The 19495-nt window shown below is 39.6% G+C and overlaps 1 protein-coding gene across 2 annotated transcripts; it reads right to left on the bottom strand.

Moving 5' to 3' along the window:
• Positions 1 to 2711: 2711 nt before the first annotated feature.
• LOC110763601 (SWAP (Suppressor-of-White-APricot)/surp domain-containing protein / D111/G-patch domain-containing protein) lies at positions 2712 to 8355 on the bottom strand. Of its 2 annotated transcripts, none has more exons than XM_021966422.2 (9): positions 8196 to 8355; positions 6759 to 7189; positions 5602 to 5728; positions 5288 to 5394; positions 4205 to 4321; positions 3685 to 3819; positions 3364 to 3546; positions 3042 to 3220; positions 2712 to 2918 (listed from the first exon to the last, which is right to left on the bottom strand). In XM_021966422.2, the coding sequence occupies exons 2-9, from the start codon at positions 7162 to 7164 to the stop codon at positions 2892 to 2894; spliced, it is 1281 nt and encodes a 426-aa protein (XP_021822114.2). In that variant the 5' UTR covers positions 7165 to 7189; positions 8196 to 8355; the 3' UTR covers positions 2712 to 2891. The 2 variants fall into 2 exon arrangements, with proteins under 2 accessions (XP_021822114.2, XP_021822113.2); XM_021966421.2 differs by having other exon boundaries at positions 6759 to 7206.
• Between the last annotated feature and the right edge of the window lie 11140 nt (positions 8356 to 19495).

Here is a 19495-nt window from a genome sequence, read left to right on the forward strand (position 1 = left end):
GCCCGGGCAGGCCATGGGTCCCACGAGACTGGGTCAGCAGCCCACAGGGGAAATCAGCCCAAAGGCTGCTGACATCAGCGCGGTAATTCAAAAAAAATTTAACGCTGGCACGTGTAACACACGCGTCAACGTTAAAAAAATTTCGTATTACCGCGTGCTGGCGTCGACCAACGGTAACTTGCCATGTGGCGCATTCTGGTTGCTCCGATGCTTCTTTTTTTTCAAATCCATCGGCTGGGCTTTTTTGGGCAAAAAAAATGTGAAAAAAGTTCAGAATTTTTTTAATTGTTTAGGTATTTTAAAAAAACAAAAAATGAATAGTATTTGCCCTTTGCCATGGCAACGGGTGGAAACACACATTGCTTTTTGTAAGGACAACCACTATTCATATGAATAGTATCTGCCCTAGGCCCCCCTTGCCCTTTGCCATGGCAAATGGGTGGAATTGCTCTCAAGCGTGCGAGGCTAAAGAATGAGAGTACAAGAGGGCTGGCAATAGGTCGTGTTAGAATAATAAACGTGTCAAAAATGCTCAACCCGAACCCGATCCATTTAATAAATGTGTCATATCGAGTTCGGGTAGCAACTAATAAACTTCAATGACCCTTGATTAATTAAAAAAATTATTTCACTTTAAACCCAAAAAAAAAAAAAAAAAAAAGTACTACATCACTAAAAATTAAAATTATATATATATATATATATAAACAAGAACAACATCATGATGATGCGTTTCCTGTTTCCACAACAAGAGACTCTAGTTTGGCCCTCTGGACCTTCTCTCTTGGATTTTCACGCATCACTTTTTGGGGCTCATCACTTGAGCTTCCAAAGATCACCCTCTCTCTTTTCAATTTTCGGATAACGCTCTAACAATCTTCAACCAAATTTCGTTCTGCCACCAACTGAGCTCTTAACACTTGTACTTCATGAGATTTCATAATTAGGCGATGCCTAACACTTGTGACAGATGCAGCACTATGCACGCTCAATGTCATGTCATCACTCATTACCTGGTTATCATCTCTTGTTCCCAGCACACGCACATCCTTGAGAGTCACTAAACTCCTCGCAACTCCAATGACAACATCATTGTCAAGGAGTAATGAGTTGTTTACTATAACTGACCCTTGTGAGGAAGCAAAATAGGGCATCCACACTGGTACAGCCCCTTACCCCCATGTCTGAGTTGGCTGAGCTAAGTTTAGATCGAGAGAAAATGGGAAGGAAGATGTCATTTTATTTCTAAGGTTGAGGATATGGGTTTATATCAAGATAAATGGGAAGGAAGAAAATTGGCGGAGTTAGGTTTTTTTTTTTTTTTTTGAGTTGTGATTTTGTGTTTTCCACTCATTTCCTTTTATAGACAAAGCAAAGTATGATCTTTCTGAACAAACGCGTTCAGCAAAGTCATCATGACTTTCCATGACAGCTATCACCCGTAATTTCGAAGAGATTGCCGGATTTACGGGGATTTGTCTCTATCATTATCTTGGAGTTGTCACTTGGGATTTGTGGGGGCCGCTTGGGGTTTGTGCGAGTATTAATAAATAAAAAATTTATTAAAAAAATCATAATTTAAAAAACGGACAATAAATTATACTTCTTTAAAAAAAACAGTTTGTTGAAACATTATAAATATTAAATGGTGTAGCATATAATCACAAAGATGTATGTGGCATGGTGTATAAGGTGTTTGAGAGGAATGAGAGTGATAGAAGTTTATTAAACGGGTCATGACGGGTTGACCCAAAAATGACCCAAATTTTATCGTGCGGGTTCATGCCATGTTTTTTCAGTGCAGATTTCGAGTCATGTAAAGGATTGTATCAAAAATTACCACCCCTAAGCATGAGGCATCATCTGAATTCTGACCTGTTGGTCAGGTTTTTTTTTCCTCTTATTAATATTATAGGTATTTTAAATATATAAAAAAACCACCTATAATATTAGTAGAATATTAATTAATAAGAGGGGGGGAAAAATACCCTGACCAACTGGCCAGTTGGCATGAGACTTTAAATTGTTTTAGTAGAATTTTACAGGAAATTAAGATTGTCAATTTTTTTCAATCAAGTGAGAATTGTATTCATAATCTAGTTACTGAGGGCCAATAGAACTCCAAGAGAGGTACATCAACATCATCAAGAAAATATGATTTTCCTCCAAACCAGAGCCACAAAGCGCCAATCAAGATTTGACCTTTTTTATATAAAAAAAATTCCTACAAAGTATGAAAAAACAAAAACAAAAAAGGTAGAGGAGACCCCATTTCAATGTAACAATGATTCAAGACTACCTGTAGTTCAATTGACCAAAATAGAAAAGAAGTAGAGAAGAGATGACTATTCAAAGAATTTTTTCATTATCACAAAAGCCAACTCGTTTATTGAGTAGGTGATAGCTGTTTGGATTTTGCAACAGTACTTGGTCATCATGTTGGAAATTAAATTAGAATCTGAAATCCCCATCTTCATCTTTGAAATTGATGAGCCCAGAATAATGAAAGGCTTGTATAGATCAATAATGTGAACTGCAGGCATAATATAACTTTAGCATTCAGATCGGTTGCCGGCCGGAACAATCTACGGGAACATAATAAGCAAAATGTTGGCGCCCCCCCCCCCCCCCTTCCCTTGTAGACTGATGCATTAATCGACAAAATGCATATAGTGAAAATGCCATTTGTTCTACTCAATAAATATCTTCAATTAAAAGAAAGATGATAAACAGTGTTTATTAATTAATTCACAAAACAGACTTCAGATACAAATTTAATTCCAAATTAACCTATCAAAATCTCCTTTTACCCCATAAGGTAGTTCAACTTCCAATGAACTTCAGACAACCAATCTCACAAATATATGGAAAAGCACAGTATAACCAATCCTTTAGTAATAAGCCTTCCGTGGATTGTTCTGCAACCCAAAAAGTCCAGAAAACGTATCAGAAAGTCAGAGATGACAACAAGATGAAAAAATTTCTTTATACTTCTAATGCCAAACATGGAAAAACACACAAAAGGAGAAAAAGGTAACTACCAGAGGATTGGGTCTGTATCGGTAACCAAGCATCATCCGCTTCTTATACTGCTCGTATATATCATCTTCAGGAGTCACTTCTCCAGGTTGTTGAGCACCAACCCCCAGATTGTCCTTCTTCACATTACCAGCCATTATTGGACCCGAAATTCCTCTTCTAGAGCTCCCCAGACCCTCACCTGAATTCACTTACATCATTAGGTTTCTCCCTTTGAAAAACAATGCATCACCGTAGTAGAAAGGACTGATCACTGAAAAATCTGGCAATAAATTCCAAGAATAATCTATTTTCTGGATACCATTACGAGAGTTTATGACCAACCTTCTTTCCAACCCATTTTAGACAAAAGTTTATGACCCACATTATCCGCCTGGATTTTTGCCCTATCTGCAGCTTCTTTGGCAGCTTTCTGTGAAGCTGCATCATTACAAGCGGCCATAAACTTCTCCAGCTCTTCTTGTGGGATGTAATCACCCATGTGATGACCTTTTTTAAGAGAAGGTGCTGTGAAGAAAATAGGAAAAAAAAACATCTTGAGACCAAGTATTTGCATCTATCTGACCCAAAAATAGAGCTAAAATATAAAAATGTTTCCGAATAACCATATGCAATTTCTGGTTTCCATCAGTAACAAATATGAACCTTGAAGAGAAGCAGGTGGGGGCATTTCATCTTTCGACTGTTTAGGTTGTCTCTTTCTCTCTTCCTGAGCAGCCTTTTTCACGTAGTACTCCATCATGGCAATAGGATCTGCACCTGTTGGAGCGGTGAGCTCACCTATGATTGCAGATACAAGTAGTAAATTTAGGATAAAAACCCAATCAGTAGTCCCTAAATAGTTCAATGAATACAACAGTACAAACACAGAGGTAGAGAAATCCAGACATTCCAGCAAAGGAATTACTGGCACAACTGTGTTTAAATTGTCTAACAATATAATATAGCCACTACAAAACGTAAGCTTACAAAAAAATAAAAAACACCAGCAGAATTTGGGTTTTACAAAGTGAATCACTATAACAATTTGCTCCCCATCACATACCAAATTACAAACAAATTATATAGTTGTTTCTGAATACATGAACTGAAACATTAACCATATCTAAAAAATCGAAAGGGGCAAAAAACACTGAAAAGCAACAGAAGATGTTATATCGTATACCTGTCCTTCCCTCAGTGGCGTCATATAAAGCAGAGGCAGGAGTTTGATAATTTGTATGCTTCAAAGTAGACCTTTGGGAACTACTTGTGGATTTGGAAGCGGACATGTTTGTACCTCCTACACGCAGTAACAACCCAAAATTTGAGTCTAAAAGGAAACTAATGTTACAGAATAAGGGCAACAACAGTTCAAGAAGATTGCTAAGGAGTGATACATATCTAAAAATAATATTCCAGATTTATATATTATGGATCACAAAAATGGATATCAAATCTCAACAGTGGGAAGAATACTAGGAGTCCTGAGCACATAAGGACGTCAAAGAGAGCCCACCTCCCATTAACAATCTGATAGTTTTAAATTTCTCAAGACCAAGTAGAATTCAATCAAAACAGAGATTTTCAAGAAGTAACCGTAATAAAACCAAATTTTAAAACCTATGCTAAATTATTAGGCCTTGGAAAAGGCACACAAAAAAAAAAATTGACACAAGATTTATAATTTCTCATCAATGAAAAAGCTATTCAAACAATAGTGTTGCACAATCCAGGCAAGAACTCTCAACATTGCAGAAAAAAATCTTCAAACAAATCACTTTCGGTAAACAAAAGTATTATATAAGATATTAAGCAAAATCTAGGTTCATCAGCCTATCATGGACAAGGCATGTTAGGAGGTCTACAACTGTAACAAGCAGGAATCAAACTGAAGAAAGCTATATATATTTCAGTGAAAACAATCAATACTGGTGGAAATATGAAGCCAAAAAAAAAAAAAAGACTGCAGCTGTTTGCTGTATATTAACAGAGTCTGAAAAACCAGAATTTCAGTATACTATCAGTAAAAACCAACCCAGAGTGACAGAAATTGCACCAATATACCAAAATTGGCTGATACTACCGATATTACAAAAGTTACAGTGAAATATCAGCAGCATAGGTGACAAATAAAGCTTCCCCCCCATCAAATGTTGGTACCACTATTTGGCCGAAATTTTGGCCAATCAACCGAAACTAAAATCCTAATCCTTTGTGACAAGTACAAATACACTCACATCACAGATTTAAATGCACAAATACTAACCATTACGAGATGTTTGAGAATCGCTGGTCTGTTGCAGGACTTTCTCCTCAATGGCAAGCTGATACTCATAATATTTGTAATCAGCACAGCTCTCATCAAATAAAAATCTGCAAACAAAATAAAATGCCAATGCATAGAGCATATGAGCTACCAAAAGTGGCAGGAAGAGCCAAACCAGAAAATACAATAAAGAAAATGATACCCAAAACCTATATCCATAGTGAATCATTCTCCTTTTGCATTTCATAAATGCCAACAGACAGATTGGACATAACAGAAAAAATAATTGAGTTGAAACTTCATAATGTACTTACTTGAAAGGGGTATCTCCTGGATTTCTTTGACGTGTAATATGCTCAAATTTCCTTCCATGTCTAGCCACAAAACTTGCTAGTTTGTCAGCAACTATCTTCACTGTTGAATCATTTGGGGAAGATGGTGCTGCATATCACTTATAAAACTGATTAATACCGAGAGCATGAACAAGGGAATGCAAATTACTCTTGTAGCAGGCGTGCCACATATTCCAATTCTTTCATTGAACATCTCTTTCCACCAATGTTGATAGGAACTTAAGGAATAAGCTGCATTCATGAGACAAGAAATATTCAAGAATGTTTTGTCCTCTTCATCCACACCACTTCAAGAGTAGAGAAGACAATTACTGAGATGATTTTCTCAATAACAGGGTATTTACCGGAGGGACAATTTCGATTTACTTCAATTATTTTTATTGGCCTAAATTTACTTCATATTTTAAAAAAAGATTCAGAAAGATAAGAACACCTAACAGTCCTCCTACACATCCCTTTTTCTCAACTAGCAAACCAAAAAGAGTGGTAAAATGGCTCCAGACACCACATATAAAGAAAAAAAGTTCACAAGCCCTTTCTGGATACAAGAAATCCATCAAACTGAGAACATTGGCTAGACTCCAACCCATCTTACAGATGTGAAGAAAACATTAAACAAAATCTCATCTTGGGGAAGAGATAAAACATCAACATGCATCACAAAAATTAAAGAACAGCAACCAACAGCCAATACCATCGCTTCATATTTTATAACTTCAAAATCATAGAAGCAGAGAATGAGATGCAGGATTTTTTTTTTTTTTTTAACACGAGTCAAGAAGAAAATTTAGGGTTTAGGGTAACTATTTACAATGAGGTGAAATGCAGGAAAAAGTTTGTATGATAAAGGTGCAGTTGAATTAATTTCAACAGTTAAAGCATCAGGAGTAGATATATGAAAAAAAACTCACTTTCTGCCATACAGCATTGTCTGTAGAATGCAATATACATATCTTGTGCAAAATATGAAAAACTTACTAAATAACCCATGGATAAAATTAATGGAGAAAAAGCAAAAGTCGATGTCTCAAATTATGTTCTAAAAAATCAACTGAAACTGTAAAGACCGTTCACTGCAATCAACCAAGTTAAAGGATATGCATAAAAGCAGTAATTACCAACATCCACTTGTCCGGGTGATTCCTCTGAGGCATCTGGCTGACCCAACTTTTGTCGTTTAGTTGGTGCATCGACTGAAAAATTTGCAGCATCTGCTTCATCTTCATCCTCATCTGCACCTAACTTAACAGGAGGTGCCACAATCTTTGACTTCTGTTTCAAGCTGAAAGCAAGTTTGCCACCTGAAGCAGCAGCTGCGGCCTTGCGTGTATCATTAGGCTTCAGTTCAGCACTGGTTTTACCAGTGGTAAGGTTAGGAGTCAAACTCCCTGATACAACTTTACTTGGTGTAGACTCGTCTGCTGTAGGACCCTTATCTTTCTCCTTCTCTTGTTGAAGTTGTTTGAACCTTTCCATGAATGAACCATCATTAACAAAGAGGCTAGGAGTCACTCCTTTGTCCATTGGAAAAGATCCAAGTTTGCTTAGGCTGTCAACAGGAATTCACTGTTTGACAAGTAAGCTTTCAAAGAATTTAGACATTAAAGTGATTCTTTTATCTGATCTTTTCAATTTTTTGTCTATTAATATACAGCATTGTATGAGATCATTTTTATGTCTTCAAAAGCAAATTATAACTCGAATGATGAAAAAAGGAAAAAAGAAAAAAAGAGAGATAATCCCACATTTTGGCAAAATGCTGTGAATGGGCCTTGGTTTCAGAAACAACCACACTGCTTATATCCACACAGCTTTATGAGTGGGAAGTTCAAAAGCAGTAGATATCCCGAGTGAAATTTAAGATAAATAACTGGATCTAGTGAGTCAGAAAACTGATGCCAATTCCCAGACCTCAGGTGATATTTGTTCAATCACTTATATAAACATCACAAAAGTTAAAGAAACTGATGTAGATGATACTTGATCTCCCAAAAGTTTAAGGGATTTAATGGATGGTACAAGAGAATAATCTTCTACACACCCGTGTTCAATGAAACTTAAGCTAACAATCTTTATGATTAGAAGGTAACAAAAACTGTCCTCTTAGAAATATTAGTACATAATCCCAGGTTTCGCGACCATAATAGGAATACAACTTACTCAGCGGCACCTTCCACCACTTCCGTATTCAATTTTGTTTGTCCAGTCTACTATTTATTTTCCTTTAATCTAAATAAAAAATCTATATTTCAAGAAAACAACCAAATTAATCATCATAGCATTGTCGAATTCAATTAGGCTTAAGAATCAACACAATCCTATTATGCACCTTGCATACATAAGAATCTAGCCAAACTGATATAGCAAAACACAAACCCTAAAACCAAAATCAACTTTCAAATTAAATCATTTTGCCTCTCCATCTAATGCAAAAAAAGCAAACTTCAAACCCCAATTCGCCACAGCAGTACCAAACACAGAAAACCACCACAAATCAACCCGAAAAAGCCAAAACGAAACGGAATCAATAATGGAGTAACCAACTGAAAACTAACCAGAATGAACAGATTCAATTTCAGATCGTTAATCTTCCTCCGATTGGTCAATTGGAAACACGATCTGCCTAATTAGGGATTGGAATCCGAGACCCTCTCTCTCTTTGCTTAGAGAACGAGAAAGCGAAGACCGCTTGGCTTTTGCACAGGGTCGTGTTCCTTATGTAGGACTTAATTTACGAGTACGTAAGTTTATTTTTCTTTTTTTGGATTATTTTTTTGTTTTGTCAAAGAATCCTAATTTTCTGACCCCAAAAAAAAAGGCTAAATTATTGAAATACCCCTTGTAACTCAATTTCAGTCTCAGTTTCCCCCCTGAAACTCTAAGCGTCTCACTTTCCCCCCTGAAACTCCATATATTGTCTCATTTTGCCTATACTCCATCCAGCCCTAACAGAAGTCGAAAATTGGGGAAACAGTGATGGGGACGTTGTTGAGTGAGACTCTGGGGTTGTAGGCCAAAGTGGTGACGGAGATAGAGCGGTCAGAGAGTAAAGTTGAGATCTTGGCGCCGAAAGGCAGGGACTTGAGGGATCGGAGAGAGAAATAAAGGGGGATGATGTGGAATTGCAGGAGGTTCGGCGATGGCTGACCGGAGTGAGAGAAGGCGGCGTAGGTGGGGGCGAAGATGGTGAGAGAAGGAGACTGGGAGAAGAGGAGGGTTTGAGAGGCGGGGTCGAGGGTCAGAGCAATGGAGGTGTAGCCGAAATCTGAGAGGATTTCGGCGGCGTTGACGAGGGTTTGGGTGGGGAGGGAGGAGGAGAGAGAGAGAGAACTGAGAGGACGATGATAGAGAGAAGGAGTTGGGCTGCCGCCATTGTTGGAGGTTGTTCTTCGTTTCTTGGAGTTTGGAGAGGGGTTTGGTTTTGCAAATGAGTCTGGGTGTAGTTGCAGATTCAAAGAGTATCTGAATTTGTAAGGGAAGGTTGTTTTTGGCGGGTTAAGATTTGACAACTTCTCTTAGGGCTGGATGGAGTATAGGGAAAGTGAGACAATATATGGAGTGTCAGGGGGGAAAGTGAGACACTTAGAGTTTCAGGGGGGAAACTGAGACTGAAATTGAGTTACAGGGGGCATTTCAATAATTTAGCCAAAAAAAAAAGTATCCTAGTTTTATTCGATTCAGAAAGTTATCAAACATATTCTACCAAAAAATGTAGTTAATCTCATAAAAAAATGTATTTAAGAATTTATTTTTTTTCATACATAGCTTACTTGAGTTCGAATTCCCCTCATGTAGTCTGGATTAGTTTAAGAAAAATATTTCTCTTTTTACTAAGTAAGTAGGAGCTTCTATATTCTTGCCAGTAGCAGTGTGACATGTATAAAAAAGTTTTTCTTTTTGTGTTTTTGATGAATTATTTTTGCATATGTATCAAAATGTGATTCGCATGAAGGAGGAGTATCTTCTTACCAGTAAGAGCATCCACAATGGAGGGGTGTAAATTTGGGGGTGTAAAGCCACTTTTACATCCCCTTTACACCTCCGGGGGTGTAAATATGTTTTTTGTTCCAGTGGGGGGGTGTAAATTCGGGGGTGTAGCGGTGAGTCCCAGCCTTTTATGTTGACTTTTCTTCATTTTTCTTCTCCTATCTCGGGTGGGTCCCGCCTGCAAGGGATGTAAAAATAGATGTAAATATACATTTTATTTTACATCCCCATGGTGGTGATGTATATTTACATCCATTTACATCTCCCCATTGGAGACGATTCCGGTGACTCGGTGTGTATATTTAACATACACCCCCATATACACCCCCCCACTATGGATGCTCTAAGGAGGCAAGTAGTGTTAATAAGGACCTGGAGTTCCTTAACAATGTAACAGTGCCGTACACATGAATAGTAACTATATTGGCAAATGTACTGTATGCATGAATAGACAAGTATTCATGACCTGATGAATAGTGATGTATACATAAATATTAACCATTTTGGTTAAACCGTCACTATATACACCCAAAAAAAAAAAAAAAAAAAAAAGGAACCTGCAATTCCTTAAACTCATGGATGAGCAATTAAATGAGATGCCAGAAGTTCCTCAAAACATAGACAATTATGTAAGAACCTGAAGTCCCGAAATATGTACAAGAATTTATAAAAATGTCCATACCATGAAAATATGCGATTTTGGCATGAAGTTTAAAATCTGGCAATATTAAGAACCTGAAGTTCCAACAGTGAAATGGACAACCCTTGAGGTATTATTGCAAATTGTGGTACACCACATCTTTCTTTGGCATAAGAAAATGATGAATTTAATAAAGTTCGATTCTATTACAATCGACACCTCAAGGAATGTTGGCGCTAAATCTTGAATAGATAGAGATGAGTGCAACTTACAAGTGGGATGGACGATCAAGAGATCGATTGGGTGTTGGATGCCGATTCTTCCTGTCCTTGGATGCTGATCCTGAATAGAAGATAAGCGAAGCTCGTAAAGTCTATGGAACCGGTGTGGAACCAGCCTAAGACCCTCCGATGCTCGAGTAAGATTGTTTTTAAGAGCTCTTGCTGTTGACTATATAGTAGTATAAAAGTCAAGCTGAAAAGTCTTACCCCTTTGTTGATGGTGAAGGGGTGTATTTATAGAGGGCATTTGGGATGCTTGTGGTGTTCATTTCCGATGTGGGACTCGTGGGAGGGCCCTGTGAGGTTGACACGAGTCCTTAGATATTTCGGGCGGGTGCTTCAAGGCTGATTATGTACAATCGGTATGGGGTGCCGATTGTAGACGAGCTGGGCCTGTATCGGTTGTTTGCAGCTTTGAGACAATGTCATCGGTAGCCGATGCCGATTGTTCGAGGCCTTGGGTACTTGGGTGAGCTTCTCTGATCCACGTGTCGTTGTATGAGTGGAGGGTCAGATATGGTACAAACAGTAGTCCCCCAAGTTGCCGATTGAGAAGCTTCTCGGTTGGGGACTTGAATGTGTATTCGGCATTCTGACCCGGACACAATGGTCCCATAGTTGCCGATGGTGGTATGTAGTCCCCCAAGTGCCCAAGGGACTGAGCTTGGATAAGAGATGGCATGATGTGCCGATGGCCGAAGGCTGAAGCTGATGGCTGAAGCTGATGGCCGAAGGCGGATGGCCGAAGGCTGAAGCTGATGGCCGAAGCTGATGGCCGAAGGCTGATGGCCGAAGCTGATGGCCGAAGCTGATGGCTTTGAGAAAAGGCGCTGGAGAAGTGTCTCCTAGAAGGTGCCGTTCGGCATGGCTGAAGCTGATGGCCGAAGGCTGATGGCCGAAGGCTGAAGCTGATGGCTGATGGCCGAAGGCTGAAGCTGATGGCTGAAGCTGATGGCCGAAGCTGATGGCCGAAGGCTGATGGCCGAAGCTGATGGCCGAAGGCTGATGGCCGAAGGCTGATGGCCGAAGCTGATGGCCGACGCTGATGGCTTTGAGAAAAGGCGCTGGAGAAGTGTCTCCTAGAAGGTGCCGTTCGGCATGGCTGAAGCTGATGGCCGTTGGCTGATGGCCGAAGGCTGAAGCTGATGGCCGAAGCTGATGGCTTTGAGAAAAGGCGCTGGAGAGGTGTCTCCTAGAAGGTGCCGTTCGGCATGGCTGAAGCTAATGGCCGAAGGCTGAAGCTGATGGCCGAAGGCTGATGGCTTTGAGAAAAGGCGCTGGAGAAGTGTCTCCTAGAAGGTGCCGTTCGGCATGGCTGAAGCTGATGGCCGAAGGCTGAAGCTGATGGCCGAAGGCTGAAGCTGATGGCAGATGCCGAAGGTTGATGCCAATGGCCGAATGCTGAATCATTGAGGGGATGTGAAGACATCGCACACGCCGAATGATGCAAAGGGTGTCGAAGGCCGATGGCAAATGGCAGATGGCAGATGCCGAATCATTGGGGGGATGTGAAGACATCGCACGCGCCGAATGATGCAAGGGCGCCGAAGGCCGAAGGCAGATACCGAATCATTGGGGGGATGTGAAGACATCGCACGCGCCGAATGATGCAAGGGCGCCGAAGGCCTAAGGCAGATACCGGATCATTGGGGGGATGTGAAGACATCGCACGCGCCGAATGATGCAAGGGCGCCGAAGGCCGAAGGCAGATGCCGAATCATTGGGGGGATGTGAAGACATCGCACGCGCCGAATGATGCAAGGGCGCCGAAGGCCGATTGTAGATACCGGATCATTGGGGGGATGTGAAGACATCGCACGCGCCGAATGATGCAGGGGCGCCGAAGGCCGAAGGCAGATACCGAATCATTGGGGGGATGTGAAGACATCGTACGCGCCGAATGATGCAAGGGCGCCGAAGGCCGAAGGCAGATGCCGAATCATTGGGGGGATGTGAAGACATCGCGCGCGCCGAATGATGCAAGGGCGCCGAAGGCCGAAGGCAGATACCGAATCATTGGGGGGATGTGAAGACATCGCACGCGCCGAATGATGCAAGGGCGCCGAAGGCCGAAGGCAGATGCCGAATCATTGGGGGGATGTGAAGACATCGCCCGCGCCGAATGATGCAAGGGCGCCGAAGGCCGATTGTAGGAGGTGCCGAGGGCATGGCTCAAAAGGGTGCCGAGAGCACTCGTGAAGGAGAACGACATAGCATTTTGTGTCGTTTCCCACAGACGGCGCCAATCTGTTGGGGACTTGATCTTGAATAGATAGAGATGAGTGCAACTTACAAGTGGGATGGACGATCAAGAGATCGATTGGGTGTTGGATGCCGATTCTTCCTGTCCTTGGATGCTGATCCTGAATAGAAGATAAGCGAAGCTCGTAAAGTCTATGGAACCGGTGTGGAACCAGCCTAAGACCCTCCGATGCTCGAGTAAGATTGTTTTTAAGAGCTCTTGCTGTTGACTATATAGTAGTATAAAAGTCAAGCTGAAAAGTCTTACCCCTTTGTTGATGGTGAAGGGGTGTATTTATAGAGGGCATTTGGGATGCTTGTGGTGTTCATTTCCGATGTGGGACTCGTGGGAGGGCCCTGTGAGGTTGACACGAGTCCTTAGATATTTCGGGCGGGTGCTTCAAGGCTGATTATGTACAATCGGTATGGGGTGCCGATTGTAGACGAGCTGGGCCTGTATCGGTTGTTTGCAGCTTTGAGACAATGTCATCGGTAGCCGATGCCGATTGTTCGAGGCCTTGGGTACTTGGGTGAGCTTCTCTGATCCACGTGTCGTTGTATGAGTGGAGGGTCAGATATGGTACAAACAAGGAAGAAATATATTTTGTTAATTCCGATTGTTAAGAATACGCAGTGAAATGGGTAATATCAGGATAAACCTCAAAGGATGAATTGAGGCTCCCCACATATTTTGTTATATTATACGATCTAGGTTGGAAGCCTATGGATCCAAATACATGAGAGATCCCGAATCTAAAGTTGGGTATATAGTAGTTAATGTTCTTCACTACTATATTGCAATGTTATCATGGCCTTTACTCAATTTATATTTCATGCCCATTTGAAAAGGGCAAATAAATTATGAGGTCGTGTTTTAGCCCGGGCCAGAAGTTCTGGACTCACATGCATTGAAATATGTAATTTGAGAGATTGGTTGTGGTTATTTCAACCTATAAGGCACAAGGTTCCAAACCGTCATTTTGAAAAGACATGAAAACCACAGGTGCAAATTTAAGAATTTGCCCAATTATTATAACAGAAAAGGAGCAACATTTAAATTGAAATGATTTGGGCGAGAAGCAGAGGAAGCCATTTTAAGAAGAGGCAATATATATAGGCGGAAATGTGGCACCGTTTCCAGGATCCCAATATTTCCCCGAATCCCCATATTCTCTTTCTTTCCCAGGTTCCAAAACTTCACGCAGCCTCCATTAATGTCTGTCGGCACTTTCAACGTTTTCAAGGATTATTTTCGTCAAAGCTGATCTTGCTTTGTGGATTTCACGGAGCTACTTTTTCAAATGCACCCCGAGAACCTCGCAAATTTCTGTGGTTAATTTGAAATTCACCGGATTTACTTATTCCTCTTATTTGTGTATAAATATGTTACTAACGAAATTTTCTTTGCAGTATACACCCAGTTTCCAATTTTCTCCATATCCAATGATGCAATATCCACTTGTTTTTCCTATCAGTGAGCACTCCATGTGCTTGAGAAGCGAGAATATCTCTGATCATCCATTCAGGAAGCGAGACTATCCCTGATCATGTTTCCGCTACATTAGGGAACTGTAAGAATGACCACATGCTCTGATCTCCTGGAGTTCTTCTAGGCTAGGAGAAATGAGAGTTTGTTGTTTGTTCCCACCAGCTTCCTTCCTTGATTACTTACCTTACCTTGCAATCAATATCACAATTCTTTGTATCTTTTATTTCTTTTGATAACTCTCTGTTCATAAGGGATTTTATTTCTTTAGAACGAACATCCGAAGAAAGAATCCATGTAGTGATTCTAACACTGAGGGTCATTTTTTGATAGAGACAGAAGAATTGTGATTTTTGCTCTTGCAGGATATAACTAGATCATCAAGCGTTACATTTGCTGAGCCGATACGAGCTTGAATGATATTTGGGCAAAGTTCTCCCGCCTATGGATGTAAGAAATACTTGTGTTATTTCGTGCTTGTACTATTATTTTGATATTTTGTACGACATTCTTAAAGGTAACCAAATGGGGAGATAAGGACGTTCCAGAAGAACGTCATGCAAAGAACCATTCCAGAAGAATGACTTGCATTATAGATCGTTCCAGAAGAACGACTTGTATTATGACCATTCCAGAAGAATGGCTTGTATCATTCTGATACATATTCATGAATTATTAAGGCAAATTTCACAGATTGCAAGTTGAATACATTAATGATACACTGCATAGATTGAAATCCCAAAAGAACAGAACATAAGTATAGTAGTGATCAATATGATGCACGCTTGTTGCGTAGCAAATGATATGGATTGAAGTCCCGGAAGGACAATCCTTTAACATGTCAATATTAATACGGTGCACGCCTAATGCTTAGCACATTATATGGTTTAAAGTCCCAAAAGGACAATTGATTGACATGTATGTATTAATCTGTGGCATGCCTGCAACATGACAAATATATGGATTCTAAATGTTCCAACTCCCTAAATGGAGATTATCCACGCCCTACTGTAAAATAACGCTCCATTGGAGGTTAATCCACATTCTCACATCATAAAAGCCCCCTGAAGTGGCTTGGGTACCCAAAAGCAAAAAAATGCTTATAATTAATGCATGTGCATGCACATGAGAATGGTGGGATCATGAATTGATGAATGAAAATTTTGGTTTTGGAGTAGCTACTCAAATCATCAATGGGCTGTGTTGATTGGAACCACGTTCTATTATTAAATGTCGACAATATCATTGGCCAAAATGGAAAGAGGTAATTCCATTACAAATGAGAATGAACGTGAAACAACAAACCGATAGTACGAACCCCAAAAGATGTTAATGCTGAAAGTTATACTTGGGTGTTTGGAATAAAAGGGAATATACCCACTTTGTATGACATACTGTTTCTAGCATAAACAAGAAATGTTGGGTTTCTCCATATTTACAGATGCAATCGTGCATTCTTATTGCACATTTACGGAGACCAACATATCATCTTTAAGGGTTATTAAATGCACGGAGCATATCGCCAGAAGCGATTCCCTAAAGATGTACAAGCAGAACTAATAGCTGGATTTAAAGCTATATAATGTGTCATGAAGTGTAACCCCTTAAACAAAATCCATGAAGGATTGAGATTGCATGAGGCAAGTCCTTGAAGGACATGTGACTGAAGCACAAAAAATCTGTACTCAATACTAATATGTATAAATTGCCTCAGTGAGTACACTAATATGGTTGCAACACATTACAACTCCCGAAGAGTTGATAATTGATCAAAACTCCTGAAGAGTTAATACTTGGTTAAAACTCCTGAAGAGTTCAAGAAATATTTGTCTCGGCCTGAAGATCGAGCATTATGCCAATGAGATTCTTGCTTATACTAAAAATGTATTGAAGCATTTTTATGTGGATTATTTGTTAGGCACTTAAATGATTTTCCGGAAATGTACTGGACCGAACATTGTATTTTCTAGATAGAGCTCAGCTCCATCACCATCACCATCACTTTGGGATGATGTGAGACATATTTGATGCTATCTCCGCATAACACCATATACGGGCATATTCTTTCAAGTGAACTTACAAATAACCCAGATTTTGTTGGATATGCGGACTCTGGAAATTTCTATGGTCGCTTACTGGAAAAAGTTAGTCATGAAGATTTCAGGGGGAGATATTCTTGAAGGGGAGCATCCAACAATATTACAAGATTGACTCACAAAAGCAATGTCAACTATGATATTCAGAAAGATAATCGACAGTATGGCTTAAAAATATTTTGCCAAGCGTCAGGGGGAGCATGCTATCAATAAAGACCTTCACACACTGTACTCTTTTTCCTTCATCCAGGTTTTTTATCCCATTGGGTTTTTCCTGGCAAGATTTTAACGAGGCAGTATCGCACGCGTGTCAATATACACAGAATTTTATGTTACACATGGTTATGTACTCTTTTTCCCTTCGACCAGTTTTTGTCCCACCGGGTTTTATTGGCAAGGTTTTTAACAAGGCATATTCCATACATTGTGGTCTCCAAGGGGGAGTGTTGTAAAGCTAATAAGTGGAGCCCACATGATTGGAAGGGAATCTCACACACCTTCCCGAGTCTTCTATTTACCGAATTGTTAGCCAAAGCTTTGCCTATAAAACTATGGTTTCATTCTCATTTGTATACACATAAGAAAGTCTCAATGAAAATATCATATTTATATTACAGCTCAATTTATCTATATTCCCTCCACAATCTCTTCAGTTTTATAACATTTGCCTTATTATATGGATTATTGCACTTGACTTGTACTAAGTTACAAATTTTAATTATTTTATTTTATTAAGGAAAAAAGTTTAAATAAAATAGTTATCGGGTCGGTGCCGAATTTGGTGTTACCATCCCTAGTTTTGCTCTATAATATTTTCAGTTTAATTTGACAAAATTTGGCTAGTTTTATAAATTTCCTCTGATTAGATGAGAATTCATACACAAGAAAGCATAAACCAAATAGTGAAAGATTGGACTAATCATTAAAGTAGATGCTCTAGCTCATATCAATTGGTGACTCTGTATATTACCAAACACAAATCTCCAGCCAATATTAATATCACAATCGTTTACAATGAAACAAAGTACTCTCAAAATATGACAATATGCCTTACAAGTCTAAAGCTCATCAGTTCATTACATATGCTCAACTCTATGGACCAACTCCGCCATTAACTTTCTATGATACCGATGTCGACAGAGTGCACCACGGCGTTCACGGTGAGGTATGATGTGATCCATGGCCGCATCGCTATGTATTGTTTCCCTCAAGTCCATCAACATGGCAGAGTGACAAGGTTGACCAGTAACTATCTCCACGCTGTGGTTGCCAGTGACATTGAAAAAAGTCCTCTCTCGCGAAGCGACTAAGGCTTGGGCAAGAGAGGCGGCATGGGCAGCAGCCGAGCTTCGGCAGCAACGACAGCTTGGCCTTGGGCAAAGGTGGAGGCTTGGGCAGCAGCCGTAGCAGCGACAATTGCAGTAGCAGCCGCATCAACGGCAACCGTAGCATTAGTGGCAGCAGCTGCGGCTTGAGTGGCAGTCTCTTGAGCGGCAGCCGCAACAATGTCTTGAGCAGCATTCATAGTTGGAACTTGGGTGATGGTTCCATGCATGCATATTCTTAGTTATAGCTCTCATTTTTTCTTTTCTTTTTTTTACTTTTTAGGAGATTCACTATTATACCCAATATAGGAGCCCAAATTATAAATTAAAAAAACCCTATATGAAATGGACTTTAGAAACACACCCTTAAAGATGAGATGTGATTAAGTAAAAAAAACCTAAAAGAAAACACAAAAAATCCATGTGTGTGTATGTTAATTTGGCCTCTTTTATGAGAAAAGAAGAGAAGATAATATGACATACCATAACATTTTAATTTTTTCTTGATTTGGCATTAGATGGTTTCATATGCATGCTTGATTTGGCATTAGTTGGTGTAGGTAATTAATTATTCATGTTCTCTAAGATCAAAATTTCATGGAGAGTCCTCTATTGAGCTTCAATAGTATGATCAATTTAACAATATATACACTGGATTAGGCTTTACATGTTATATATTGCGTGTGCAAGAATTCTATAGTGAGAGTCTTATATATAATCCTTAGGTGATGCCCTATCTCTTAACCGTTGGATCAAATTGGTTAACTTTTGGATCAAATTAGTTAGCATGATCCAACGATTAAGAGATAGAACATCACCTAATATAAGGCCCTCACTATAGAATGACTCATTACATGTGTGTATGTGTGTGTGTGTTTTTTTTTTCCAAAAATCAAGTTGGGGAAACTGGGCCATTTACCAAGTCCACCCCCTCCTCCAAAGAGAGGCCTCCCAATTCATCAGCTGCCACCTCCAAATGAGTAGTAGCTACGTAAGCTACTAAGCTATAAGCTATTCGATTGTTAGTCTTGTTGTATTATCAACTCATGTTAATTTAGTCCAAGTAATTAATCAAATCAAAGTGTGAGGGGTTCGGCTTTTCCCTTGACTACCTCAAACTTTGTTTGTCTTTTTTCCAATTTTTAACAATTTTTTTTATTATATGGTGATGATCAAGACAATACCATTGTATTCAGAAAAAAAAAATACAAACTAAATTTGATCATATCAACGCCCTCTATATGAAGATATTTTTTAAGAAAAAAAGCTAGAAAACTAATGAAAACCCCTTTGTGGTTTTCTTTTATTATAATTTGTTTTTGGTCGAAAATACTTCATGTAAAATCACAATGACGTGTTACATACAAAATCATATATAAAACAAAGAGATATTTATTCAAAAACCCATTTTAGTATGACATATTATACAAAATCACAATGATGGGTTAGGGTTCCATTTCGGGGATATTTGGGTTTTTCGTCCTTTTGCCTGATAGTGACGGAAGTTTGAGTTTCGTGGGGGTGGTGATGCTCCTAATTACAGTAAGTGATTCTCCTATGTTGCTCTCAACTCGTCCTCCATTCCCCTCAATCTTCTAAGTAACCCATGCAGGATTTACTTTTGGTGTTATGCAATTGAAACAACACCAAACACTAATTTCATATCCAACAAGATCATTTTCTTTACTTCAGTCAATCTACTAGAAATGCAAAAATTTACCCGATCCTTGCAACATGCCTCAAACCTTCTTCCAGGATTCAAATCCGTCCATGAAGTCCGACTTTTGGTTTCCAACCCA

This window comes from Prunus avium, chromosome 2 (genome assembly GCF_965620075.1).
Source record: "Prunus avium chromosome 2, drPruAviu1.hap1.1, whole genome shotgun sequence".
Taxonomy (NCBI): domain Eukaryota; kingdom Viridiplantae; phylum Streptophyta; class Magnoliopsida; order Rosales; family Rosaceae; genus Prunus; species Prunus avium.

Excerpts from the sequence above, each read along its gene's own strand:
- LOC110763601 (XM_021966422.2), bottom strand. The coding sequence starts at position 7,164 with ATGGACAAAGGAGTGACTCCTAGCCTCTTTGTTAATGATGGTTCATTC. Across the intron at positions 3,547-3,684 it reads CCCACCTGCTTCTCTTCAAG|CACCTTCTCTTAAAAAAGGT; the intron begins GTTCATATTTGT and ends TTTTCTTCACAG. Across the intron at positions 3,221-3,363 it reads TAAAATGGGTTGGAAAGAAG|GTGAGGGTCTGGGGAGCTCT; the intron begins GTTGGTCATAAA and ends AAGTGAATTCAG.